Source organism: Talpa occidentalis, unplaced genomic scaffold (genome assembly GCF_014898055.3).
Source record: "Talpa occidentalis isolate TD23 unplaced genomic scaffold, MPIMG_talOcc4v2.1 talOcc4.11, whole genome shotgun sequence".
Lineage (NCBI taxonomy): Eukaryota > Metazoa > Chordata > Mammalia > Eulipotyphla > Talpidae > Talpa > Talpa occidentalis.
In genome coordinates, this window is record NW_023601104.1 from 68,810,101 (window position 1) to 68,823,745 (window position 13,645).

Consider the following 13,645-nt stretch of genomic DNA (forward strand, 5'->3'; position numbering starts at 1 on the left):
CCAAAGCTTAGCTATTGTAAACAGTGCTGCTATAAACATAGGGGTGCAGGTGCTCTTTGGAATTGATGTTTCTGTGTCCTTTGGGTAAATACCTAGGAGTGGAATTGCTGGATCATATGGAAGCTCTATGTTTAGTAGGTCCAGAAATCTCCACACAGCTCTCCATAGTGGTTGGACCAGTTTGCACTCCCACCAACAGTGCAGAAGAGTTCCTTTTTCTCCACACCCTCGCCAACATTTGTTGTTGCTAGTTTTTTTAATATGTGCCATTCTCACTGGTGTAAGATGGTATCTCATGGTAGTTTTGATTTGCATTTCCCTGATGACAAGTGATGTTGAACATTTTTTCATATGCCTGTTGGCCATTTGCATTTCCTCTTCAGAGAAGTTTCTTTTTAGCTCTTCTGCCCATTTTTGGACTGGATTATTTTCTTTGTTGTTGTTGAGTCTCATCAGCTCTTTGCAGATTTTTGTGATCAGTCCTTTATCATTAGTGTTGGGTGCAAAAATGTTCTCCCAGTTGGTGGGGTTTCTCTTTGTTTTTGTTATTGTCTCTTTTGCTGCATCACAGTAATTTTAGAATCATTTTTTGGTACAAAGTAAAAAAGTACACCTCACTGCTAACTCTGCACAGTTATTGCTAAAAGATCTTTTATTTCATTTATTTTTTTAAAGATTTTATTTATTTTTATACAAGAACCGGGGTACAGGCTAGATGCACTGGAGGGTGAGAGAATTCACTGGAGACAGAGCAGGGAACAGAACAGGCAGACTGACAAAATACACTGCTGAGGGGAGCAGTGGGCAAGACAGGAGAGGTCTACTTCACTATATGGGATTCTCACCAGCCAGCCGGGATCGAACCCTCGCTGCAGAGGCTGTGGACAGCTTCACAGTGTGTTGCTCAACTACCTGAGCCACCAGGGAGGCCCTAAAAGATCTTTTGATGGCCTCTAGAAGTTCTTGTACTTATCAAAGTATTTAACATACCATCAGAATGAAACAGGTTCCAGGGAGAAGCAGGCTTAATATTTACAATTAAGATTAATTGGAAAATCTATTAAGATTAATAACAACTCTTGTCTGAATATGGCTTGGAAAGTCAAAACCAAAATAAATAATGATAGCTGATTCTACAAATAAAAACAAAATTCGATGATACAAACTAAATTTTTCAATATTTAAATAAACAGAATCAAATTATGTAGCTATGATAACCTGATATTGCTTTATCTAACAAAAGAAAGGTAGTGTTCATATTTTAAATAATAATATAAATATATATCTTAGATGATTACAGAGATAATAAATAATTCAAGAAATTAGTCATTACTTCAAAAAAAGGCAAACTGTGTTGTATTTTGTGAAGATGAAAACCCTTTTATAGAAGAAGGTGCTGTGCTTTGATTCTGATCAAATGAAAATGGAAAACTAAAATCATCTTTTCCAGTTGAAGAGTCTGATGGAAAAGAAAATGTAAAGGCCTCTTCTCTTTCTGGTTTCCCAAATAAGTTTCCTAAGGAAAATAAATATTACAATTACCATGCTACTCTTGTCATAGTATTTACATAACCTACTAAATTATAGTCTATTGTATACCATAAGTAGGGTAGCATTGAATCATTTGTCTATTAACCAGATTTTAACTGTCTTCTTATATGTAAAGCATTGTCCTAGGTACTATGGAAGGCTAAAAAGATTCAAATTTATACTGAACATGCAAGTAATCTGAACTCAAGTGTATAAAGAAGTAGTATATAAGGTAGAAAAATGAGTAAAACACTTCAAATGGACTAATAGCACTGAGGTAAACAGACATGTATAGGAAGCATAGGGTAACAGGAAATCAATTCCTCTTGATGTTAATAGATTATTGGCAGTATGTCTAGGTGCTATGGAGATTTCAAAGGTAAATGAAACAAGAGCCCCTGCTCTCAAAGAACCTCTGGTTAGAGGAAATTAAAATACACACACACAGAAAAGGTTAAAAAAGAAGAGAGACCAGGAAAGTAAGGGAGAGTTCTTTCTTGGAATGGAATAAATGTTGAAGGGGGAAATAAAAGGTTTTATGGAAGCGAGATCTTGAAAATATGGTTAGGCCGAGATTGAAGCTGAAAACTTCAGGAAGAAAAAAGTGGGTAAGGAAGTGTAGCCTTATTTGCTATGCAATGAGTTATTCAGTCAAGCCAAAACAGAGATTATTCCTATAATAGAGCAGGTTTAAAATATATGAGATGTTACTTAGAAGACAGTATTTAGAAAGGGAAAGAATTTGGATTGGGGTGTAACAAAAGTATAATGATGGGCATTCCAGAATCAATGTACACTAGAATGTAAGCTCCATGACTGCAGGGATTTTGCTACTGAATGTATACAACCACTGATTAGCATTTGTATGTGTGCTCAGTTACTTGTTAAATAACCAGAAGGAGAAAATGTACACTATATGAACATCCAGAAGTGGAAGCCTGCAAAATAAAAGTTAATTCAGGGAACCGCATTAAAAAAAAAAAAAGATGTTTCAGCTAAGGTAGAAAAGGAGGAGTATACTTTGACAGTCCCTGGGGAGTCACAGAAGGTATTTAACTAAGGCAGTGACGTGATCATCATTACATCTGTGGAACATTAATTAGGCTGTAATATATAGGTAAGCTGAAAGGATCTACCTTATAGGTGACCTATAGGTAAATTGAAAGTATGAAAAGACCAGTTATGATGTTAGTGTAAAAGCCCACGTGAATGGTAGTAAGAGTTTGAAATATAATACAACGGTCTCAATGAAAATTGCAGAAAAAGAAGTATTTCAGAGGGAAAGCTGATAAAAGTTGATGATTAGCTGAATATAGTCATAGGCATAGAGAGAAATTAAAATTATTATTGATGTACTGAGTCTTGGTACCTAGAATAATGGAAATATCATTAAGTACATCAGAAGGAGAACAATTTTTATTTCAACTATGCTGAGTTTTCAATGCAAACAGATGCCTTAGATATAAAAAGATATTAACTACCCAATCAGAAATAAGGTCCTAGCATTTAGGAGAAATTAAGGAATGAAGACATGATTTTGATCATCACTTGCATTACAATATTTGAATCATTTAAGTGAGTATTGAACGAGATTACTAAAAGTGTATATAAATATCTAGCATTTTTGATGAAAGACATTAAAAACTGTCCACAATTGGTAGATTTACTCCAAAATTTATGTCTATTCCACTGAATACCAAATTCATATACACAATTTCCTACTTTATTTTCACTTACATATATAATATAGTAATTCAAAACATTTTTCAATGATAAGACTTCTAAAATTAAACTTCCAGCTTCTGTCTATCTCAAATTAACTTCTACAACTTTCCATATTTCAATAAATGGTAACTTCATTCTTACAGTTATTTATGTCAAAGTCTTGGCATAATCCTTGTTTCTTTTAATCCCTCCTTACAATCCATAAGCAAAACCTTACAACTCTACCTTCAGAAGCCATAATGACCAAAATCTGACTCCACTCACCACTTCCATTGCTATAAACCTCACCATCAATTCTTACCTATATTAATAACTTCCAAAGTAATCTCCCTAATTTCACCCTTACTTCTAAACAATCTGTTCTCCATTTAACAGCCAAATAATTCTTTTAAAACTTGTGAGATCATTTCTGCCAGTTGTTCCTTTCTTATTTGATTCCAATCACATCAATTTACCTGTTCAACGAACATGCTCAGCATGTTTCCATTTCAAGGCCTGTGCACTCTGTGCCTAAAACACTTATCTCAGCAATTTATACCTAAACCTTATTCAGGTCTCTGCTCAAATGTTGCCTCTAAATGATGACTTCCCTGACTTATAAACATAGCAACCACCTTCTAATCCAAGTACTTCTAGTCTCCTTATTCTGCTCTACTTTTCTTTTTCATACTTATTACCACCAGTGAGTAAAACATTAACATCGTCTGGCTGATCCAGATCTACCTGGAAGAAAGACCTTTTCTTAGACAATACAGAATTAAGGTAAATGTAAAGGTAGGATTATGTGTCTGCCCAGTCAACTACATGGGATTGCACCTGAATTAGAAGAACTATGAGTTAGTATCTCAGTATTAAAAGACTAGTGGGAAACTGAGTATGCAACTTTCTTGAAGCAGGTCTTTTGTTCACAGTAGCCTTGTATGTGTCATGTGGGTGAGAAGCGAAAGAAAGGTTATTACTTGGGTAGCTGGGGGGCCTCTCAATGATATAAAAATGTTGCACACGTTGTTATCTCTAGTCCTGCATCTTTCCACACATCTAAGTAATGTCATATTAGATTAAAAATTGTGATCTGAGTCTACTAACTCAAACCTATGCCAATTGTTTAGTACACTATCTCACATGTTAAATAACCATTTGTTTATTTTTAATCTCTCTCACTACAATAAGAACTTTGCTTTCTTGTTTATGTTCTATGCCAGAGTCAAAAACAGTTCCTGATATAAAATATACTATGTATACAGACATATAAATATTTTGAATGAGTTAATAAAAAGATAAAGATCAAATAAAAAGCACCAGAGATAGAAGGAAATTTAAAAACTCCAGAAAGATGAAAATAGTCAAGTATACACAATGCTACAGAGACTGAGTATGATACTAAGTACAAAATACCCATAATGTTTGATAATTAGGAAGTCATCAGGTATATGGGAGAAAGCAAATTTTGCTAGAGTAGTGAGAGAAGCTAAACTGCAAAACTCAATAATAATCAAGAGTGATACAGAAATAACAGTAATTTAAGAATAAACTGAGTACCTAAGAAAATCAGTCAGAAACAATACAAAAGGGGAATGTTAAAATGGTCTTATATGGGCCTCCCTGGTGGCCTAGGGGTTAAGTCTCAGTGCTATCATAAAATGGCCTGAGTTTGATACCCAGCCAGGGAGCTAACCCACATATGGTGCAACACACCTCTCCTATGTTGCCTGCTGCTCCCCTCAATAGTGTATTTCAGTAAATCCACTTGTTCTACTCCCCACTCTGTCTCTGGTGGACCCTCTCATCACCCACATCTCTGGCCTATGTTCCCATCCTTCTATGCAAAAATAAATTTTAAAAAAAATTATGTTTTTATATGTAGCAAACTTCAAATTACTTACCAGTTTCATGTTGTGATGAGAGAGGATTTGAATTTCCAGAAGAATAATGTTCATTAAACTGAAAAATAATTTCCATTTAATATTATACTCATATCAGTAGAAGAGTACATAAAGTATTTAAATTGGAATGGATGAAATGAAAATATTCTGTATCTACAGCACATTATTACACTTTTAAAAAAAGGTTGATCTTTAAAATCTATCATTTACTAAAAAAAAAAAAAGAAAAAAAAAGAAAATCTATCATTTACTTATATTAAAATAAGGCCTCATGACTTGATTCTGCCAATTGTTAAAATATTAATGTACTACATATATTCTATTGCCAGGACCAACAGAATAGTTCCTAGTTTGGAATGTAAATATAATCTAAAATTCTAAATAAATTAACCAATAACTCTAAAAATAATTTATCGCTTTATTATAAAGGCCTTTTATAAATCAGGTTCTTGGTATTGTCTTACATCCTACAAAAAGGAATAGGAAGTATGATGGCTTCATGTCAGTTCAGAACAAGTTTTGTTTCCAAGTTTTGCTTCATATTTTCTCTATTTTAAAAAAGCCTTAAAAAAACAGGAACACAGAACATAGTTCCTTGCCTAATATATTACATTATGAGCATTATTCCATCCCATTATTCTTACAAAGCCTGGTCTTTTTGTGACATTATAATACTCCTCCATATGAACATACCATATAGTTTCATTCTTTTAATTAGGAAATTTAGGTAGTCTCAATTTCTTTTTCTAATATCATTTGCACATGAATAAACACTATGTTGTACATTACATTTCTTGGCAATCAGTAAGGAAATCTGTTTTCCTCACAGATTATTATGTTATTTTAACTTTTTGGTTATCTTTTCACCAAATGGACTTTATCCATATCTCACTTGAGGAAGTAATTTTTCCCACTACTACATATAAGTTCTTTATAGGTTAACAATAATATTATCATTATTCCAAACATTTTATATCACTTTCTAATTTTCTCTTAAATTTTTTTTAGCATATTGAAGTTTAAATTTTATGTTTCCAAACCCAAACTCTTTCGCATTTTTTTGGATATTCCTCTACTATTTTTAGGCTTAGCGAATCTTTCCTCCTTTAAAGATCTAGCAGTCACCCATATTTCCCCTGAAATATTTTATAGTTAACATTTTTTAATTTAATGCATATGTAACGTCCATTGGTATACCATATAAGTGACTGATTTATCCCCACTAATATGTGGTCCCAGACTGATGACCCAGATTGGTTGTTCTATTTTATCACTGATTTCCTATCTTTCTTATTTTTTTAATCCTACTTACTTGAGGTTTATTTCTTTTTTTAGCTTTTCAAGGTGGAACCTGAGGCTGCTGATTTTATTATTTTTGAATGTATTTTGTCTAGTTCATTATTCTTTTTTTTTTAATCAATATTGATTAAATCACTGATTTTAGGCTTCCTCCTTTCTATTAATTTATTTTAATTATTAACTACATTATTTAAAGCTATCATTTTGCTCTTATTTTGACAGCATCTCATAATTTTTTAACATGTTGAATTTTCTTATTCATTTCAAAGTATTTTCTAATTTCTCTCATGATTTCCTCATTGATCCATAGCTTACTAAGATTTTCTAGTATCTTACTGATTTCAAATTTAACTCTACTGTAGTTAGAAAACATACTCTATAATTTCAATCCTTCTAAATTAAATTTATTGACTTATTTTATAGCCCATAATATAGTTTATCTAGGCAAATGTACCATCAGTACTTGAAAAGAATATATATACTGTAATTGTTGGATGTGGTGTTTATAAGTATCAATTAGATCATGGAGATTGACAGTATTCATATTTTATAGAAGATCTTTGTTGTTGATTGTGTTTTCTAACAATAGCTGAGGTTGAGGTATTTAAAATCTCCAACAATGTTTGTTGTTTTGTCAGCTTTTCCCTTTAATTCTATTAATTCTTGTAATTTTTTGGAGCTGTTGTCAGACACATACACAGTTGTCACCATTATATATATTCTTTATGAAAATTGACTTATTGTTCTTATGAAAAATCCCTGTTTACCTCTAGCAATATTCTTTGTCTTGAGACTACCTAAATTATATTAATATGGCCATTATTACAATTTTTATGATGTCTATTTTTTCATTCATTTACTTCCAGTCTGTCCTTTACTCTATTTCTGAGGGGTGTCTCTTATAAATAGCATAAAGCTTGGTTGTGCTTTTTATCCAATCTTTTGGATATTTAATAGAGTATTTAATCCATTCATGGTTAATGTAATCATTGAAAGTTCTTATTGCTCTAACATTTTACTAATTGTTTTCTTCTTGTCCCTTGTTTTGTTACTATCGCCCTTCTTCTCTGCCTTGTTTTGGGTTAAGCTTTTCATAGAATGCCATTTTACTTTATTACAAATCTTATTTTTTAACATTTTCCTGATTATTGTTAATCAGAAAATCTAGCAATTATTTGCCAATTATCTTCTCTAACCCTACTACTATAAAAACAAAACAAAAATTAAAGAAAAACAATCTTGCCAGAATTCCAGGATTACAATTAGATTTGAACTGGATCACATTTATAAATTATTTCGGGAAGAAACATATTTACAATATTTTCTTCCTACATGGGTACTTAGTATATCTATGTATTCAACTGCTTTATCTGTAATTTTTATAGTTTTATTTATCCAGATATATACATGTTCCCTATTAAGGCTAAAACATGTATTTTGGATTTGTAACTATTATAAATGAGAGTTAGTAACTGTAGTCTATATATTCATGCCAAGCACGTATACCCCTTCTAGAAATTACCTGTTTTTGAAATAAGCATTCAAATTAAAATTGAGACAACAGTTGAACACATGAAATACTATGAAATGTACAATAGTGTATCATCCATCAATACATTTCTAATTTCAACAGTTTAATGATGGGATTATAGGAATATTCTAATTCATATAAAAGTGGCTAACTATGACAATTAACACTGATGATTATTACATTACATTGAGACTCATAATATTACTATTGGCTAGAGCTTTTCTAATATTTTATGTATATAAACTCAATATTCACACACTTCATGGTAAAAATTATTACTTCCATTTTACAGATGAGAATCCCCAAATCCCAAATCTAGTACATACCCACATAATATGGCTTCAGAGTCCAGTCTTAACCACTACTATGTGGTTAAGAGACGACTACACTACTATGTGTAGAGACAAATATGCTGTCTCTACTGATCAAATAAAGTAGGTTGTAATTTTCACTTTTAACTGCTGAACACAGAAATAAGCACTTTCTTATGACTTCTATCACTGAACAGTAGAAATCACTAATTAGAAGGTAATTCTTCTAAATTAGCCAATGATAATGTTGCAATGTATACATAATGCAGATGTAATTACTAAATAATAAGCTGGAACTTTTTTTTTTTAATAGAGGCATGTTTTATTTATTTATTTGTTTGTTTGTTTGTTCATACATGCACTGGGTACAGTCAGAAGTGCAGGAGGATGAGAGAATTCACCAGAGCCAGAGCAGGGAGCAGAGCAGACAGAAGGACCGAAGTACACTGTTGAGGGGAGCAGCAGGCGGCAGGAGAGGTCTGCGCGCCATGTGGGACCCTCCTCCGGTGGCCAGGGATCAGCCGGGATCGAACTGGCACCGCAAAGGCCGCGGGCAGCTTCGCAACCCAGCACTCAACCGCTGCGCCACCGGGGAGCCCCTAAGCTGGAACATTTTTGACATGAAGTATATCTGAAGTTTTTTTAGAGTTTTCACACATGTACTATACAGCCATATTAATTTTTCAACAGCCAGTACTGCCATTGAAATCATTCTTAGATTTTTTTTTTTTATAAACATATTCAATTTGGGGTACCTGAAGTTGAAAACAAAAACTTTCATAAGGAACTTTACTATAGCATCAATATTCAGAATATTAGTTGCCTGTTTTTTGTGCTCTGCTCCCAAGACAATTTGGTGCTAAAGAAATAAAATCACTTAAGGTTTCCAGTGTACAATATTTTTTAGAAATGAAATTTTAGCTTCTCATATTACCTGATATGATGATGATTCTGAATCAAATACAGAAGAATCAAAAAGATTCAATCCAGGTGATCTAGACGTAAAACTTGTAAGAAAAGAAAGTCCAGGGGATTCTTTCTGTGTTTGACCTTCAGGAATTGTATTTCTATTTCTGTTACAGAGAAATAAGAAATTATCAAAATGCTAAAAATCTATTATTTAATATTACAGACTGGTAAGCACTATAAGCAATGACACAGAGGCAAGAATTAGTGAAGTAGGTAAACGGAGTAAATAGACATTCAAATGACAAACCTATGGAGCAAAAGATGGTTTGGATGGAGGATAATGTTAAAGTAGAACAATCAATTATGGAATAATAATATTGAATTCTTACTGAGCATATACTGTCATGTTCTATTCTAGGTAGTTCCAGCATCATTAACATACTTATTCCTCATAATAACCCTATAAAATAGATACTCTTATCACTTCCATTTAATAGAAGAGGATTTTGAAGCATGGTAAGGTTAATGATTTGCTCAAAAAACACAAGTGACAGAGTTGGAATTTGAAAGTAGTAATCCAGATTCAAGATTCAAGTTCTTAAACCTGATTTTTACTGTCCCCAAGATCTTGAAATCCAATTGCAAGATTTTGGTCTTGATGAGCAGGCAGCTCTTACAGGGGGCTAAACAATAAAATGGTCTGGAAGGAATAACCAGACAAGGCAGTAAATAACACAGTGTAAAGCATGGATTCTGGAAGCAGAGCTGCCTAACTCAATCACTATCAAGCTCTTCATCTGTGATTATGTTTCTTGATCTGTAAAATGAAGCTAGTAATGTACTTACATCTCAAAGTTGCTATTGATATTAAATATGCAATATTCAAAAAATGCTTAGGCACAGTTGGTGCTAAGTATTTGTGAAACATAATAGAAGATACTTCCAGTCTAAATATACTTCCATAACTATCTCCATAACTACTGATGAGTCACTTAACTTTACAGATAAATTTTTGGGAGACAGGTTTTGGTGTGACTGTCATATCCTTCTAGCGTTCTCAGATTTCATAATGAGTTTCTCTTTGAATATGCTTTTTGAGTCAACAATATGACATTCAAATATAAAATCTTACTATAAACTTAAAATATAGAAGTAGAACACAGGTTGCAGGTCCCTGATGCAATGACATCTGTCTGACATATGGCTTAGAGGAATCTCAGTGTTCAAAATTAAGGAATGGATTGAAATAAACAAAATGCTGAATGCAACACAGTTCCTCAGCTGCAAACTACAAATCTATTGTTTCCAAAGTTAAATAACCAAACCAGAGACATTTATGCCTACTGAGATTACTCAAGTTAAATAACCAAACCAGAGACATTTATGTCTACTGAGGTTACTCAACAGAATCACATTTCTTGCTTTAGACACAACATAAGGTAAAATGATTGCTGAAACATTACGCTAAGTCCCAAATCTACCATATGCAATAGTTGCTTTTTAGTTTGACATTTAACATATATCCATATTTTTTAATCCTTTGTAAAAATTTTAATCTATATATTACTACACCAAGTAAGCACTCATGATCATGTCATCTTCACCTAAGTGTTGCAGGAAAAATGGGGATAAACTGTGCATAAAACATGAATGGCAAAATATTAATAATTGTTCAACAGGGTAGTAAGTACATAAAGGTTCATTGTTCTAGTCTCTCTTCTTTGTATATCTGAAATATTACATAATAAAAACAATTAAAGCTACAGGTTACTAAGCATTTTCTATTCTTATCAATTATTTACATAGCTCAACTCAATATGTAGATTCTTTACTTATAATTATTAATTAAAATCCTACATTTCAAATGAGGGGGTTTTAGGGAACAGTAATTTCTCCAAAGATTCAGGTGCTTTTACAGGTTCAGGAGTTCTTAAAAATATAGGTATTTCAGAAGTTTGTGAAAAATTCTCAGTTCTTTCTTCTACTTCATCACTATTATTTTCTTTTGACTTCCCCAAATTTTCTGTAAATATAACCTGCAAATTCAAAGTAACAGAACATTAAATATGAACATTATTGCATTAATAAACGGACATGTAAAAATGTGTGAGGTAGAAAACATCATATTAATCTATGCGGTTACCTTTTCACAATCAAAATCAGTAACAGTGATTGATGAAACTGATAACAAAATATATCTGCACCCAACATTTTTTAAGTATAATATTTAATTATCTATTTTTTCCTGTATCCCTAACCTTCCCTGAAAAAGTAAATGATAACGAGGACATACTCAAATTTATGTTAAGAATGACTAAGAGGGCCTCCCTGGTGGCACAAGGGGTTAAGACACAACCTATGAAGCTATCCGCAGCACTGCAGCAAAGTTCTATCCCCAGCCAGGGAGCCACCACATGGTGCAGCAGACCTCTCCTGACTCACCCGCTGCTCCCCTCCGCAGTGTATTTCAGTCAATCAGCCTGTTCTGTTCCCCACTCTGTCTCTGGTGAACCCTCTCACTGCCCCCCCATCTCTGGCCTATACCCCAGTTCTTGTATGCATGAATAAACAAATCTTTAATAAAAAAAAAAGATTGACTAAGAATGATTTTTCCTTTAAAATTTCCATATCATGCTTTGGGCCAAGAGTTGTATATGATACCTCCTTGAAAGGGAAAAGTAATTTAGTACTAAGCAATCTTGCTCTCATAGTTATGTTCTTTGTACTTTTTGGCCTTTGTAAATTCATTACTGTCCCTCTGCAAAAGTTGAGAATCTAAATATTATTTTCTTTATTTCATTTTGTAGATTAGAAATGTGATTTCTCAAATGGTCATTATACTAAATCCCATTACAGAAGCAATTTGGGTACTTCCACCAAAAAAAATAAAATGTACACTTTACCTGTATTTCTTTACAGCAACATACCAGTGTATCACTGCTCTTGTTTTTAACCATTAGTAGTATGTTAAGTTTGACACATATTTTCTATATCATCATTAGAGCATTCCACTACTAAAAAAATTCAAAGATATTTTTGTGGCAACCCACTGGTCTTTAATTATCTTCGCAAATCAATCTTACCAAATAAAATTGTTTTCTTCAGTCATGATTTAGTTGTGGTATCAATATATATAATTAATTATTAATAACAACTCTTTTTGTATGTCTATATGTAAATATTTTGCGTCTTATTTTTTAATCTAAAACTCTTCTAAGGGTAGAATCAGTAACACCATAGCAACTGAATTACCAAGCTAATAACATCTAGACTTCACATAAATAATCTTCATCACACTAAATCTGATATTAAAATGGAAAAAATACTTAAATTTTGCTTAGAAGTTAGAAACCAAATATTTGACTTACTTGTGGAGTACATTTTGATTCTCTTAATTGTATTACTGTTCCTTTATCTCCACACTCAGCATCTGTTTGTTAAATGAGAACAAACTATTTTTTTTTTTTTGCAATTTCATTGTAAAATAAAACAGATGAGTTGAACCATACGATAGTCTGAATATTTAAACTGCTCATGACCTCACAAAATGGCAATTTTGTATATAGCCCAAATCAGATAATAAAATCTGAGTAGTTTAGCAAACAAAATTACAAAGAGAACACCCATGTTAAATACCAGTCAGGCTAAAAAACCTGGAAGATAATGAGAACTTGTATCTTCTTCTTCAGAGGTAATCCCTGTTATGACTTTTGTGATAATCATTTCCTTGATTTGCTTTATATAGTTTTCATTATCTAACATAGTGATACACAGTAACTATAAGCAATATAGTTTATTAGTCCCATGATAAAATCTAACATAATGAAATAATTATAAATGTGCTCTTTGTTTTACTTATTTTTGCTTAGCAGATGCTTGTAAGATCCATGCATACTTTTGCTTATGGAAATAGTTCGCTTATTTATACTGATGTAAAGTGCTCCACTGTACAAAACACAACACAATATGTCTATTCATTATATTACAAATGGGCATTTGGGACATTTATACTTTGAGTCTATTATAAACAATGACAATGTGAACATTCTTCTACATATGTATGTGTATATACATACTTGTATTTCTCTAGACATATACCCAGGAGTGGATTTGCATCTTCCATTTTACCAGATGTTAAACTATTTTTCCAAAGTAGTTGTACCAATTTTTGTTATAGCAACACATTATTTTGGGGTACACTAGGAAATCACTTAATTTCACCAGACAAAATCATTAGCTCCAATTATAATTTAGATGTGGTCTCAATATATATTCATTTATAAGTAACAGTTTCTACCTACAGTAGAATATACTGTTCTACATGTTCATTAACACTATTATCAGACGTTCTGAAGTTTGCTAATCTGGTGGTATATAATGGTATAATATTATGGATTTATTTTTCAGTTTCCTCATTTGCTAAGTAGCTTTTCATGTTTATCTTCCACAAAGATTTC

At 32.4% G+C, this 13,645-nt stretch overlaps 1 protein-coding gene across 6 annotated transcripts in view; it reads right to left on the minus strand.

The window, feature by feature from the left end:
• Window positions 1-634: 634 nt before the first annotated feature.
• Window positions 635-13,645, minus strand: part of CUNH14orf39 (chromosome unknown C14orf39 homolog) — a 39,608-nt gene continuing 26,597 nt past the window's right edge. For all 6 annotated transcript variants that reach the window (XM_054690861.1, XM_054690858.1, XM_054690859.1 and 3 more), the window contains 5 exons: window positions 12,557-12,618; window positions 11,046-11,224; window positions 9,214-9,352; window positions 5,139-5,196; window positions 635-1,516 (listed from right to left, as the gene is read on the minus strand). In XM_054690861.1, the coding sequence (XP_054546836.1) occupies window positions 1,335-1,516; window positions 5,139-5,196; window positions 9,214-9,352; window positions 11,046-11,224; window positions 12,557-12,618 (620 nt within the window). In that variant the 3' untranslated portion in view covers window positions 635-1,334. The remainder of the gene's footprint in view (window positions 1,517-5,138; window positions 5,197-9,213; window positions 9,353-11,045; window positions 11,225-12,556; window positions 12,619-13,645) is intronic.